The sequence below is a fragment of the Mus caroli genome, unplaced genomic scaffold, assembly GCF_978045245.1.
Source record: "Mus caroli unplaced genomic scaffold, Mus_caroli_1 scaffold_7, whole genome shotgun sequence".
NCBI classification, from domain to species: domain Eukaryota; kingdom Metazoa; phylum Chordata; class Mammalia; order Rodentia; family Muridae; genus Mus; species Mus caroli.
Window position 1 is genome coordinate 107,736,753 of NW_028227262.1, and position 12,994 is coordinate 107,749,746.

The following is a 12,994-nucleotide window of genomic DNA, read 5'->3' on the forward strand; positions in this document are numbered from 1 at the left end:
TCTGTAAGAGTTGACACTCACAAGCCTTAGCCATCTGAAACCCATAAGTCTCCTTTTATTTGTAGCAGGACCACAATGAAGCAGCTGCCAGGCTACTTAGGTAAAATCATCATATGCTAGGATGCCTCCCATTGCCACCTTGTTTATTCTTCTGTAACAAAGGTCAGGATCCAGCTGGATCTTCAAAGTGGATTATAGTGAATAAGAAATGAGATTTTCTCTTTCGTCAGTATGAGATTAGAATGTTCTTAGGTTATTAGAACTGATCCTGTCCCTTTTTTTTTTTAAGCAAGGTCTGTTCTTCTTTATTCTTTGCTTCCTAATCTGTTCTTACTATGGAAATATGTAAAATTTAATCACCTCTCTTTTTCTTCTTTTTTTTCCTTCACAAACTCTCACCTCCCTGATAACTCAGAGAGTCCCAACTCAAAAATATTCTTCAGTTGAGTAATAACTAACATATTATTATTACTTAACTTTCCTGATTTGCATCCTGAGGTACGGGGGGGGGGGAGTTCTGTAGGAGATGATGATCCTTCCTTTCATTCAGAGGAAGTTTATTGGAAACTAAAGGCATATATTTATAAAGAAGTCACATATGAATAGGGAGTTTAAATATATTTAATATCATTTTAACCATATCGTCAGAGAACAAGACCTGGTCAGATTTGCTTCTTGTATATTGGTTCTTTCACAAGATTTGGGAGCATATAAGATGTTAGGAAGCTTAATTTAGAAGTTTCCAAAGAAGATCTTGTCAGTCGTAACTTCAGCTATTGCTCTACCTAGTTTTTCTCACTGGAGAGTACATTTGTAGAGAGAGATTCCAGACTCCCCTTTTCATGGAAATTTGTGATCATCACTATGGTGCTGCAAGATAATATGAAAGATGAAGAAAGTTACAAAGTGTTAAAGTAAACAGCAGATCCATGGATTTGCCTTCTCACCATTGATGTAGGAGAATCTTGGTATCCTGAGATAGATGTCAAGGTGCCATCCCAGAATGAAGGGTCAGGATAATTCAGAATTCAGAGTGTCTGATAATCCATGATTCTACTTGAGACAGAGTGCTTAGGTTAGAGGATCTAGAGATGGCCTATAGCTTGAGATGGCATCTGTTTCATTTATTATTATTATTATTATTATTATTATTATTATTATATTAGTGTTACCTATGGATTGGGAGGAGCTACTGACAAACATCAGATGCCATGCACCCTAGGTTGTTTTTCCCCTTAAATAAATGCATTGAATGAGCTACCTTACTTTATCGTCCCTAAAATTCATTTTTCATCTTCTTTCTCTTTTCTTTAATGTTGTTTGTGAGAATTCATTGTGTATTTCATTGATTCCTTATAACTTTTGAAGTTTCTATTGCATGGAGTTCAAAAAATGGAAGAAATATGACCAGGACAAACAGGTCATTGCTCAGTGACTGAGTCGTAGGAGACAGTACCAGGAGATCAGAAGATAAAAAGGATAAAAGATAGAAAAGATAAGAAAATTTAGGATCAGGAGGTCTTCTAAAAGACACATCTTTTGCCAACCAACTTTATTATGAAGTACATTTTCTTATATACTCTTTTTTGGGTTAGAAATGGGATGAAATTAGTAGAACCTATCATATGTTATCTGGAAAATAGCAAGAAGCTAGTAAAAACCTGTTGCATGAGAGGAACACTGTTTCTTCAGAACATCACAGGCTGGGCACACAGCATCCTGGGAACTGATAGTCATATCCCCATACTCAGTGAAGATTTGAGTTCTCAGCATTTCTAGATATACATCAAGGCCTCTGGTGAAAACTCCCAAAGCCATGGATTCAGTCTATTTTGGCTTTACCAAGCATGTTCCTGGTTTTAAGAAGGAGCTATGTTATTTCTATATTCATCGAGGCCTCAGAGAAAAAGACAGTTGATCAAACAAGCTTTCTACAGAGGATAAGATATTGCAACGAAAACATAATCAAAGTGTGTTACATATGTGTATGGAAAAGCCTGGCACCTTGTTCAACCTCAGAAGCTATTCTTTCTCAAAGACTAACAGCTTTGTCTCTAAGCGTATCAGTGTACAGCGATAAAAAGAATATGGAAAAAGATATCTAAAATTAAGGGCCATTTTAGGAGTAGTAAAGAAATGTAATCCAGTAGAAGTTCCCTAAGAAGTATACATAACAGAAAGCAATTCAAATAAAGCCCCCTAAATAACTGGGGAGACAGAGCCCCCAAATGGACATCCCATGTTACCAAAGGAAAATCCCATTGTTGGAATGAGTTACAGCTAAATGAATTGTTAGATCAAGGAGTCCAGTGGGAATTCCCAAACAACCCAGGCTGTTGCCAAGATTAAAGATTGTTCCTCAAAATCTAACAACAAAGCCCCATTGCTAAAGACAAGACCTACATAACTCACTGAACATGGAGAAATCTAGCTGGTACCTACATAGAGACTGCATCACTATAGTATAGTGCCTTTCCTACAGAAAGGTACTTTGTAGCTACCAAAGATGATACATAAACACCAAACACAGACACAAACCATATATTCTAACAATGGAGTCCTGGCTACAAAATATGCTATTGCAATCATGACCCAAAGATTCTGGCAGTAACTACTCATTATATGATTTGACTTCTAATGACACCGGTTTACAGGCATAGATATGTATCTTCTTCAGCAATTATTAGAGAAGCATATTCCTGCAGCATATGGGAACAAATACAGAGACACACAGCAAGATAATATGCAGAAACTGAGAGACCTTGGAACACTCAGGCCTGAAACAGATATCTCCATCACATTTCTACCCTCAGTGTTCAATAAACTCTGCAGAAGAGGAGACAGAGTGTAAGAGCTGAAGGGGACAGAAGAAACCAATAAAACAAAGACCTTCTAAATCAGCACTATCAAAGCTCCTATGAATTCATAGAGAGAGAGTCAAATGCACAGGGCCTGCATGGATTTACATCAGTTTCTCTGTGTATATATTGTGGCTTCCTGAGTATACAAATGGGTGTGTCCTATAACTTAGACATTTTAGTGGGGCTCTTATCCCTCTGTTTGGTTTTGTTTTTTGAGTTTTGGAATTTATTTATTTATTTATTTGGTTTTGTTGTTTTGTTTTGTCTAATTCTGATGTGTTAGTTTCTGTTAACTATTTTATTGTATTTTATTATTATTCCTTGGAATTATGTTTTCTAATGAGACACAGTAAGGAAGTAGATTTTCATGGGAAGGGAAGTAGGGAGGATTTGGGATGGGTAGAGGGAAGGGAAACCAAAAAGCAGATATATTATGTGAAAAAATCATTTTCAATAAAATGAAAACAAAAAGAAATATCAAAGAATAGAAAGCAAGTAAGATCAGATTTTGGAGCCAGCAGGCTAGCCTTACAGATATACACAGCTTTTTTCTTTTCTCTTCTATCAAGCTTTACTTCTGTAATAGACATGGGTTTTATCTCATGTGGTTAGGATTTAGAAGTCATCATTTATGCTGTTGTAGTGATTGTGTTTATACCACCTGGCCTATAAAATAGTGTAGAGTTTTGATCTCTTGTGTTGTGATTTTCCCTAAGGGTGCTGCTGAGAGCCTTTGAGGGGTTCATTTTCACAATGCACCCTCATGAATTCATGAAATGACATAAAGGTTAGTAATGTGATTTGCTGGGCATAGAGTAGACCTGCTTAAAATAAATATGAATGTATGGTCCTTAGAAGTAAATGTGTTCTGGGTGTGTTACAAGAGAGAGAGGTTCTTAACTTAGTATTTCTTTGATTTTCATTTGCAGGACCTCAGATGGTGGTAAAGTGGTCAGCACCATAAAATTCAGTCTTGTGAAGATATGGAAGAATGATGATGTGGGTTCCAACCGTCATGACAGATGTGCATGAATAAATAAGTGTCCTAATATGTGAGTGCGAAGTCCAGAGAACGTGGGCAGGAAGGATAATTTACATTTTTAAAATTCAGGTATGTAACTCAATTTGTATGAATACATTTATCATACTTTAATTTTTCTATGGAAAAAATTGAATTTGTACTGCACAGCAAATCATATTGTTAGCCTTGCTGGCGTTTTTATAAATCCATGAAGTTGTAATGTGAACTCTTTCTCAGAGTCATTTCTGAGCATAGTTTAGTATACTGTTGGTGATGTAAAACATTGCAGATTGTTGGTTTTCTTTTGTTTATGAAGGTGACAGGTTTGTATGTGATCCTCTACTCAGTTCCTCTACTCAGCTCTAAGAATACTTTTACCTTACATTAGGAAGAACGAAAACAATTGAATCAATGGCCTAAAGGTTGGTTATCAAAGATAAAAAGGGCATTGTGCAGATAAAAATAACACATGACTTGGACTATGTGTCCTATCTCGCCTTTTATTTATTTATGTAACCTCAGCAACCTTGGAATGAGTCTATTAAACAAGCCAGCTGTGTTGTTTCTTTTAATCTGTAGACAAAGGAACTATTGACATTCTTCTCTAGACTTTCCATTGGTGTATTCTATAGAACTTGGAAGTTTGGAGTGGGTCATGGAGTTCTTATGGAGAGGAAGAAAATATCATATTTATTCCCTTCTTTTATATCTCTAGGGGTACTATTCATAATTTTGAAAATTTACTTATTTATTATAATAAGAAAAGTTTACTTATAATGTCTTATTCTTTTTCCTGGCTTGATTAAGTTACACAGTTTAACTTAATAAATTCAACTATGGAGGTATCTGTTTTAGGCCTGGGTGTGCAACGTGTTGAGAATCTGGAATCTGAGGAGAAAAGGGAAAGATCACAGGGGAGCGCAAAGGTCACTAAAAGAGATCTACAAGTGCCTTAGCTATATGAGAAAACTAATAAACACAGCAAGTTTCACATTATCACACATGAGAAGCTCTGATATAGTTGGACTTTATAATTGTATAATTCATACAATAAAATTAGAAATGTGTTGTTGGTTCCTCTTTTATTTTTTTCTGTGCTAAGAGGGCACAATCAAAAGCTATTTGGATACCATTTGCTTGGGCTTTCAGTTGCAGGGAGAAGAATCTAGCATTGTGCAGAGGAATGGCAGCAGGTGGCAGCATGGTGACAAGATCTGAAGGCTGAGAGAGTACATCTCCAACCCAAAGAGGAAGCAGAAACAATGAATTTGGAAAGGGGAGGGGAGGAGGGAATCAGCTTTCAAATCTCATCCTCAGACATGTACTAGGTTTTGTGATACAGTTCCCTATGAGTACCATTCTCATTTAACTTACTATGTCTCCTTATTTTTACTTAACGAAATGGTAGTAAGAAAGTTAATGCTTCTTTCATGTTATATGATGGGGAGTTGGGGCAAATAACTTGGAACACAAAGTATTGGAGCTAGTATATAACACAGTCATTGAACTGGGTGTTTCTATTAAGTTACATAACAAAGGTCCCCTCTCTGCCTCTGAGTAGTAGACAGGTGTTTTCGTGTTGAAAATTTGAAAATGCCATTGGCCAATTTCTCCTGAGCAATCTTGCGCTTCCCCTGTGAGTGAAATCTTGTACTGTATTTTATATGTGTTGCTTACAGCTGTGTGTATGACAGTTGTGTGTGTAGGGGTGGGTGTGGGGAGAGGGAGAGGGAGAGTTAGTCAGAGAGACAGAGAAAGAGAGAGAAAATGAAAGTACTATACATTTTGACATTTTTATTAGGATATTAAGTCAGACAAATTAATGACTCTTGCACAAAATTTCCTCCCTTGGACCTGTTTTGAGGTTCTCTCTGTGAGCTAGTATTATTTTGGTATTTCATCTTCCTTGGATACATTCCTTATTTTTGTGTCAAAGAATTAGCCTTTGTTCTTTGTAGATAACCATCATGTTTCATATTAAGATGTATGCTGCCTTTTCTATTTGGAGGTGACAGTATCATAGTGGTAATTATTGTGAGTGTGCATTGAATCTAAACAGATATAAGAGAATATGCTGCTGTTATTCATGAGCACATACAGTTTATCTTTCTGTTTATTAAATTTAGTAGTAATTTCTTTTTGATTTAGAGATGTATTTTTCACAAAAGGCCCAATATGTTTACTTTTTTTCTTTACAAAATTAAGACATCTTGCAGATGTTTCTCCTCAACTATCATAGTGGAATGTTTCTATATTTTCATTTTAATATTTTGTTGTATACATATATGTGTATATATATGTGTGTGCACATAAACATATATAATGATAAAGCAAATATATATGATGTGTTTAATATAATTAAAGACTATTAATTTTTCTTAATGTTAAATATTGAATGATGGTTACTTTTTCAGGTAATCTATCACAGACTTTAAGAAAAGGTTACAATTGCATAAACAGAAGACCTGAAGCAATTCAAATTACCTGTTATATGTGGCTTTCTGAATTTTCTAAAGCATATAAAAAATTGAGCCAATGACCCAGGAAAATAATTATAGACACAAAAACAAAACTAGCTGACAACCTTGGTCTTCTAAATATTAAATTCCTTCAGAAAGGAGCCTACTCCCACCAAAAATAACCCAGGATAAAAAGAGGGGCACACATGGGCAATGACTGAGGCAGTATTAAAGAGCAAAATAACAAGAAAAAGTATCTGCAAAGGTATTTTCAAAGGAAACAGGGCTTTGTCCCTCAAAAAGATGTAAATCTCTACAAGAAATAATACTTATATTCAGAAGGAAGAATGAATTTTAGCTACCTGAATTCTGATCCTCGTTTAGGACAACTGGCTTGAGAGGATTATTCTATTTTCTTACCCGGATATACTCAGTCTGCTGTGAGTCTGATTTTTCTCATTGCATCCTCTAGAGTTCTTTCAGTTATCCAAACCCAGGAGCAGAAAACTTACCTGACAAGCACATTCTATCGTTCTGGCTTTGTGTTCTTGCGGTGTAATTTTCTACTTTCCAGAATTTCATTCATTTATTTGGGACTCTTGTTCATGTTTCACTTCTATCAAAAAGCAGTAGCTGGTCCCATCTGAGAAAGCAACTCAGGACTCATAGCCTTCGTTTATAGTCAGCCACAATTGCTATGCCTGAGGTATAGCAACTGCAATACATTGCTCTAGTGAGTCATATTTTCTTGTTTGGAACAGATTGAACAGAAGCAATAGAATGGGACACAATGCAATAACTCATGGTGAGCAATCTAGGGTGTTCCTTCCTGGTTACAAATAACTCCTATCCTCTGGGAACTGAAGGTGGAGCTATTGGAGAGGACGGAATAGAGAAAAGTCAAGCAGTAGACATCTTGGCTTCCAGCCCTGGCTTCCTCTTATTTGTCCTGAGTATTTGGACTATCACAGGTGTGATTTTTCGACTCTTTGGAAGTAGCTGTCTTTTCATTATTTCTTCTTTTCCTTACAAGTGTTGGTTATGTGGTTGTATGATTTGTGTGCATGGGTGAGTGTGAGTGTTCCTGTGCCATGGCACACTCAAGAAGATCAAACAATAGTTTCAAGTGTTGGCCTTTCCCGTCTACTCATTTAACAAGAGCATCTGCAATTGTTCCTTACTGCATACACAGAGTGAAATTACCCAATAGGTTCTGCAGAGATTTCTATGCCTGCCTACTGTCTCACTGTAGAAGGACTGGGGTCATTAATGTGTGCTACTATTTCTGGCTTTATGTGGGTTCTGGAGATTCAAATCTAAGTCCTCAATCCTGCATGGTAAGTAGTGCACACACTAAGGTAACTCCCCAGTCACCTTCTTACCTTTTTATGTCAATGGATAGAAACAACAACAACAAAAAAAAACTCACAAAATCTCAGGAATGGTACTTTGAAAGACTAATGTAAGAAATTAGCAGTACTTCCTGATTTGGAGGATAGATTTTAGGCAGGACACAATAACACATGGAGATGCTTGTAAGAAGTTTATTTGACAGACTACAATGGATATTCCAGTCAATTGTACTTGGAGAATATGATAATGGTTTTGAAAGACACATAAGAAGCCTCTTGTTAAGTCATTCGCACAATATTATAAGCATAGTACCGGTTTCCTGTGATGGGCACCACTGCCATATCATTAGGACAGATATTCTTTTCTTGAACAATATCAATCACTGTTGCAAATGTTACAGTTTCTGTAAGAAATAAAACAAAAGTCATCTCTCAGACACTCTAGGGTTCTCTGATTTTCCTGTAGGACCAGCTAAGTCCTTCCAGGGCTGGTTTCCCCAAGTCATTTGCAAGTCACTCCCTTTTATCGTCCTTTCTCAGGCTATGCTTTCTATAGCTTTAGATCCCAGAAATACTCCTCATAGGCTTCCTTTCCATCTATATGCTGCTTTTCCATGCTTCCAAGTGGAAGCTCTGCAGCCATGTTGGTGTTTTTAATTTTCCTTCTTTGGCAAGTAGTTCTTTTTACTTACTTTTGATTTCCATATCCCAGAAAAATTTAATAGGATGATCATTACAGAGACAGCGGGTTTGTACATAGTTGAAGGCACCTTCCATTGGTTCATTACTTACAAGGTAAGCTTTGACCTGGTTGGGAGAGAAAGCCCACTGTTAGTACAACAAAGGTAAATAGAAGCCAATATAAGACAGGAAATAGCTGAGGCATGGCCTAGGGAACACAGACACCATTCAGTCATCAATGTATTATCATTCTACATGCTAATTTTCCTAGACTTTCTCTCTTCACACCATCATACTTAGCTCAGAAGTGCAGGTGTGAGATTCAGGAGGATGTAAGTGATTCCATTGGGCAAGGAGGTTCATCTTACTGTGCCTGTCTCCTACGGGAAGGCTTGTCCTTGGTACCAGCTAGAGTTCTTGGAAATGACTCATGTGAACTTTTAATATGTGACCGAATGAATAACATTCCAGTTATTTAAGTGTTGATTCCAGGACAAGACTTTGTGAGAATGATGGCAAGGCCCCTGACTCAGCCAAGTCTAACTCCATCATGTTGAATTATTCTCTCACTCTCATCAATTACAACCACTAGATTAAAAGTTACTCACTCCCTCTGCCCATATCTGGCCATTATTTGGTAAGTAAATTTTTTGAAGGCCAATTTCTTTGCTTCTTAAAGTTAAGAGTGCCTGTTAACTTCAGACATCACATATTAATATGTGTGTTAATATATTATATTATTATATAATTATATATATTATTAAATATGTAATACACACACACACACACACACACACACACACACATACACACTCCTGTTTTTGGCATCTAACTTAAGGAGTTTTGTCCTAGGGGTATATCTACCCAGATGGACTTGTGAATAGAATTCAGTGATTACAAAAACTGATAAGAAAAATATGCATTTAAATGAGAGTCAACCTTTCATCATAATTACAGTCATCAATGCATGCAATAAATCAGGAGTAGATATGATTTTTACTACAAACTGCATGAAAACATTTCATATTAAGTTTCAGGCTCCATTGTTTTGAAATGTTGCCTGCACTCATCTTTACTTTGAATATATGGTCAGTATCAGGGCGGTGGTATGATTAGAGCTGAAGACATATCCCATGTATACATTTCTGATGCTTTCTCCCATATCTAGCAAATTTATACTGAATAATTATTATTCAGAAAGGCAAGAGGAAAACAGGCTCAGTTTAAGTTCTTAATGGAGAAGCAGAAACAGATCCCTCATATTCTCTCACTCCTTCTCCAAACTATGGTTACAGATACTCATATGAGAACCCTGTTCTCAAGTCCTCTCCAAAATCCACTAATGCTCAGGGGGACCCTGGAGGGTGAACTATCAGTTCTCCGTGAGCTCTTTGCCTTCTTCTACCTATTTCTATCTTAGATGTTTTCATTCTCTTTCTCACTCTTTTTCTTCCTGGACTCTTTGGGCGAGGGTTTCTTCTCTGTGAAATGGGAATCATCATCTGCTCCAAGTTCTCAACATTGTTGTGAGATTCATACAACCAAACACATATGAATATGTTAACTTTGTCATGCAGTATTAGCTTACTGTCCATCATCTACTTACCACCATACATTCTCTATATTGTGTTTCAACTGTAAGTTGCACAGTGATCTGCTCATTTTGCTGTGCTGTTCGTGGAACATCTAGTTCCATCAAAAGTGGCTTTCTGACATTTCTGGAAAGAAAAAATAGGGCACAGAGATCAAAGACCTGATTATAGGAGAAAGCAGTATTCTAACATGGGGCAAGGGGAGAAAATAAAAGTAAGAATGATATAGCCTGACTCAATTCCTAAGCAGCAGCATCCCCAGTAATCTTTGTGTGTTGATTTGAATGTTTTCTTTGTTTAATTAAGAAATGGACATATTGTTTAAAATGAAGCATCCCTTTTTCAAGTTACAAATGACAAATTTTAAAAGAAAAATTATCTACTATCTCATGCTATTTCCTAATACCCTATAGCAAGTTGTGCTCATATTGTTGTCATGTGACCCTTTCACAGGGGTCACCTAAGATCACCAAAAAAAAAAACCCTACATATATTCACATTATTATTCATAAGAGTAGCAACATTACAAAGAGCAGTGAAAATAATTTTATGGTTGCGGGTCACCAAAACATGAAGAACTGTTTGCAAACCACTGCCCTACTGCTGGTTAGCTCCTTGTCCCTGACTAGAACGCCTGAGTCAAGTCATCCTTAGGAAAACCTTCCTACCCACAGAATCAAGTAAACAACCCTGTCCTGGAGGATTACATAGATCTTTCTCAAAGATCACCCCTTATGATTGCTAGAAAGGACATAGGAATGTGGAGCTATTTAGTAAAACAAAGAAATTGCACATGTTGTAATTGTGAACACACCACAGTTGGGGGAAAGTACATGAGATAAAAGCAAAGAGCAAGTCTTCCTCTTTAACCTACAATGCCTGCTCTGGGCCAAAGGAATCAACCAAAGAACCTAACTAGTGTCCTTTGGTGTTTTGTGTGATAGAAAAGAATTCTTAGAGAACATTATTCCTACATTTTCCTGGGACCGAACATGTTAGACTTCAATAATGGCACCAATTTTTCTATGATTCAGTTCCTATCAAAGATATTTGAATACCAATTATCTTCAAAATTCCCATTTGTGAATGACTTCAGGATTGTAGGATGATCATATTAGATAGAACAATTAATCATGCCAGTGTTTTCCTGAGGTCAGGGATTCCATACCAGGGAGATAGTGAATAATAACTACAGGAGAGTTGTTCACAAGCTGGAATGGCCAAAGCACTTCATTTTGTTAATTTGTTTCTTTGTTTGTTTGTTGTTTTTGTTTTTCAAGACAGGGTTTCTCTGTATAGCTGTGACTGTCCTGGAACTCACTCTGTAGACCAGGCTCACCTCAAACTCAGAAATCCACCTGCCTCTGCTTCCCTAGTTCTGGGATTAAAGGCATAAGCCACCACTGCCCGGATACTTTTTTTTTCAAAGCACTTAACTGTAAGGCTTATTTTAACATGGGCTTCCTCTAGGCTAGGAAGAATGCCATCTACACCAGAACATACAGGGATTCTCGGGCTGCCTGCATCAGCTCTTTAGAACCTTGTGATTTCTGCTAGAAAAGGACATTTGGCCAAGCTTCCCAGACCACTAATAGGGTCACAATCCAGAAAGCCAGCACAGTCAGACTGCTGCCAGTATAGAGCTCTCTAGTTTAATTGGGTGTCTTTCCTTCCCCTAGCTTCATTTGTCCTCTGGCTTCATTTCTTATTTCATTCATTCCTTCACATTTTCTGCTTTTTCCCTTTCTGCTTTCTTCAAACATCTACTCTCAATGTGGTGGCTTCCAGATCCAAGGACTACTGTTACTATAGGTCCTCATCTTTACCTTTAGGTGTTATCACTGGGATGACACCTATGATGACTCTTTTGTTAGTTCAACCTAACCTATAGGTTAGTAATCAAGTCTCTCATTCTCATTTGAAGCTGTTGCTAGAACTATGAGACATCTTTACCTTTATAAAGTACACTGAGAAAAAATGAGAACCACAGATGAGAGAGAGTAAAAATAATTGGTTATGGACAACTTATCATATACATTGGGGGTTTATTGTGTATGCAAGCCTATACGCCCAGTGGAAACATGAGGGGAATCTATGGAGGCTATGGAGAGAATGGATCTTGATATATGATCCATGAGAAATATCAAGAACAGATTCCTTTGCTACCTAAAAAATCTATATGAAACTGTGTACAGGTTTCCAGGCCAGAAGGAGACACTCTCTATGCTTTCCTGCACAAAAACAAGAATGGGTTTACTTACTCATCATCCTGGCTTTCAATGATCCCCAGCTGCAGACAGAGGACCAAGAAGAGTGTGGCAGCGCTGAACGTGAATGAGAGACCCTGCATAGTGGAGAAATCAGAACACCAGACCAGTAGGGTCCTTGGTGCTCAGTGCAGGTTTTATATACAGTTCATAGAAGCAGAAAAGCTGGCAGTTAGGTCCATGACGTGAATCACCTAAACACTTTCCTTATCATGATCTTTCCTTATTGGGGAGAAGTTTGTTATTTCTATGAAAAAAAATGTCATCATTCAATTAAATTGTTATAATATATGTGATTGTTCTTCCCTATTTTCTTAGTGTCATAGACCTTCTTTAAAGGTTCTTTCTTGGCTAACAGAAATGTTTTTCTTCTGTGTCATTTACTTCTGTTCCTCTTCCTTACTTTAAATTATTATTTGCTTGGTCTTGGCAGACAGTAGACTTTCTGATTGATTGGTCCCTAGCTAAAGATATACAACACATTCATTGATGATTTTGATATTAATTCAAAAGTAGATGCCACTAAAATCTTTACTAAAGTTCTATATTATCAGCCATTGTTACCCAGAAGCCACTTCCAATCATGAGAGAACTAGGAAAGGGCTGAGCTCTCTGCATGATGGAGCAGTGTGACTGTAATACCTGATAACATGGAAGTGTTTGAGATTGTTAAGGCCTTCTCTACTTCAGGACTTAATAGTAAGTTATCCAGATGCTCAAAGTCTCTATAATGAAATGTTTCTCATTGTATAGAATTCATC

The 12,994-nt window shown here is 37.0% G+C and overlaps 1 protein-coding gene across 1 annotated transcript; it reads right to left on the reverse strand.

The window, feature by feature from the left end:
• Positions 1–7,972: 7,972 nt before the first annotated feature.
• Positions 7,973–12,316, reverse strand: LOC110296958 (prolactin-inducible protein homolog). Its single transcript, XM_021165761.2, has 4 exons — positions 12,228–12,316; positions 9,981–10,092; positions 8,386–8,500; positions 7,973–8,097 (listed from the first exon to the last, which is right to left on the reverse strand). The coding sequence occupies exons 1-4, from the start codon at positions 12,314–12,316 to the stop codon at positions 7,973–7,975; spliced, it is 441 nt and encodes a 146-aa protein (XP_021021420.1).
• Positions 12,317–12,994: the final 678 nt, after the last annotated feature.

Coding starts and splice junctions, on each gene's coding strand:
- LOC110296958 (XM_021165761.2), bottom strand. CDS start 12,316: ATGCAGGGTCTCTCATTCACGTTCAGCGCTGCCACACTCTTCTTGGTC. Junction 10,093..12,227: donor ATTGAAAGCCAGGATGATGA/GTAAGTAAACCC, acceptor TTTTCTTTCCAG/AAATGTCAGAAAGCCACTTT. Junction 8,098..8,385: donor CTGGGATATGGAAATCAAAA/GTAAGTAAAAAG, acceptor TATTTCTTACAG/AAACTGTAACATTTGCAACA.